Consider the following 726-nt stretch of genomic DNA (forward strand, 5'->3'; position numbering starts at 1 on the left):
TACAACAATAGGAAGTTGGTTGGATTTGGCCCATGGGCTATAGTTTGCCAACCCCTGTTTTAGAGTTTAAACCTTAAAGTTAACATTTTCAAGCTGTGAATGGATATCCGATTTTGACACAAAGCAGCCAAATCTGTCCCTGGTTTACAGCCTCACACATCACTGTCCTGTGCCCTCCCCTCACACCAGCAGGCCTGCGCCATCCAGGTAGTAGAGTACAAAGCATTCACACCTAGGTAATATGACTCTAAGTTTTAAAAATATGCCTCAAAATCTAAAGTAATGCATTCTAGAAAGCCCTCCTCAAACTTCAGCACATTCCCTTTTGGTGTCTCTACCTAATAAGGAGATGGGCAGGGGCTCTGCACAGCTCACTGATAAACCCTGTTCCTTTCTGCAATAATCTTGGCCACGAACACTCAACATTCTACAGCCCCTACCAGCACTTTGCCCAAATCCAAACTTCAAACACAGGGGAAAGAGAAATAGATTATAAAAATTAATTTTCCATACCTTGAGTGACTGTCTTTTTGTCACATAATTTTCTGAATGAAGTAACTTCTCATACTCACTGAAAAACTAAGAAATAAGAAAACATATATTGGGGTTATTTACAAAAAGAATTGGTAGACAACTTATAAAGCCTGAATACAAACTTCTAACAGTATAAAGGTCAATGGCTACCCTGGCCTGCCTGCTTCAGTTTTTTCACACTTTCCTCTGATG

At 40.2% G+C, this 726-nt stretch overlaps 1 protein-coding gene across 1 annotated transcript in view; it reads right to left on the bottom strand.

Moving 5' to 3' along the window:
• CAB39 (calcium binding protein 39) overlaps positions 1-726 on the bottom strand; it is an 83949-nt gene that overhangs the window by 4946 nt on the left and 78277 nt on the right. Inside the window, exon 7 of the mRNA XM_012802283.2 lies at positions 514-579. Coding sequence (XP_012657737.1) covers positions 514-579 — 66 coding nt within the window. The remainder of the gene's footprint in view (positions 1-513; positions 580-726) is intronic.

This window comes from Otolemur garnettii, unplaced genomic scaffold (assembly GCF_000181295.1).
Source record: "Otolemur garnettii isolate 467f Iridium unplaced genomic scaffold, OtoGar3 scaffold00013, whole genome shotgun sequence".
Taxonomy (NCBI): Eukaryota; Metazoa; Chordata; class Mammalia; order Primates; family Galagidae; genus Otolemur; species Otolemur garnettii.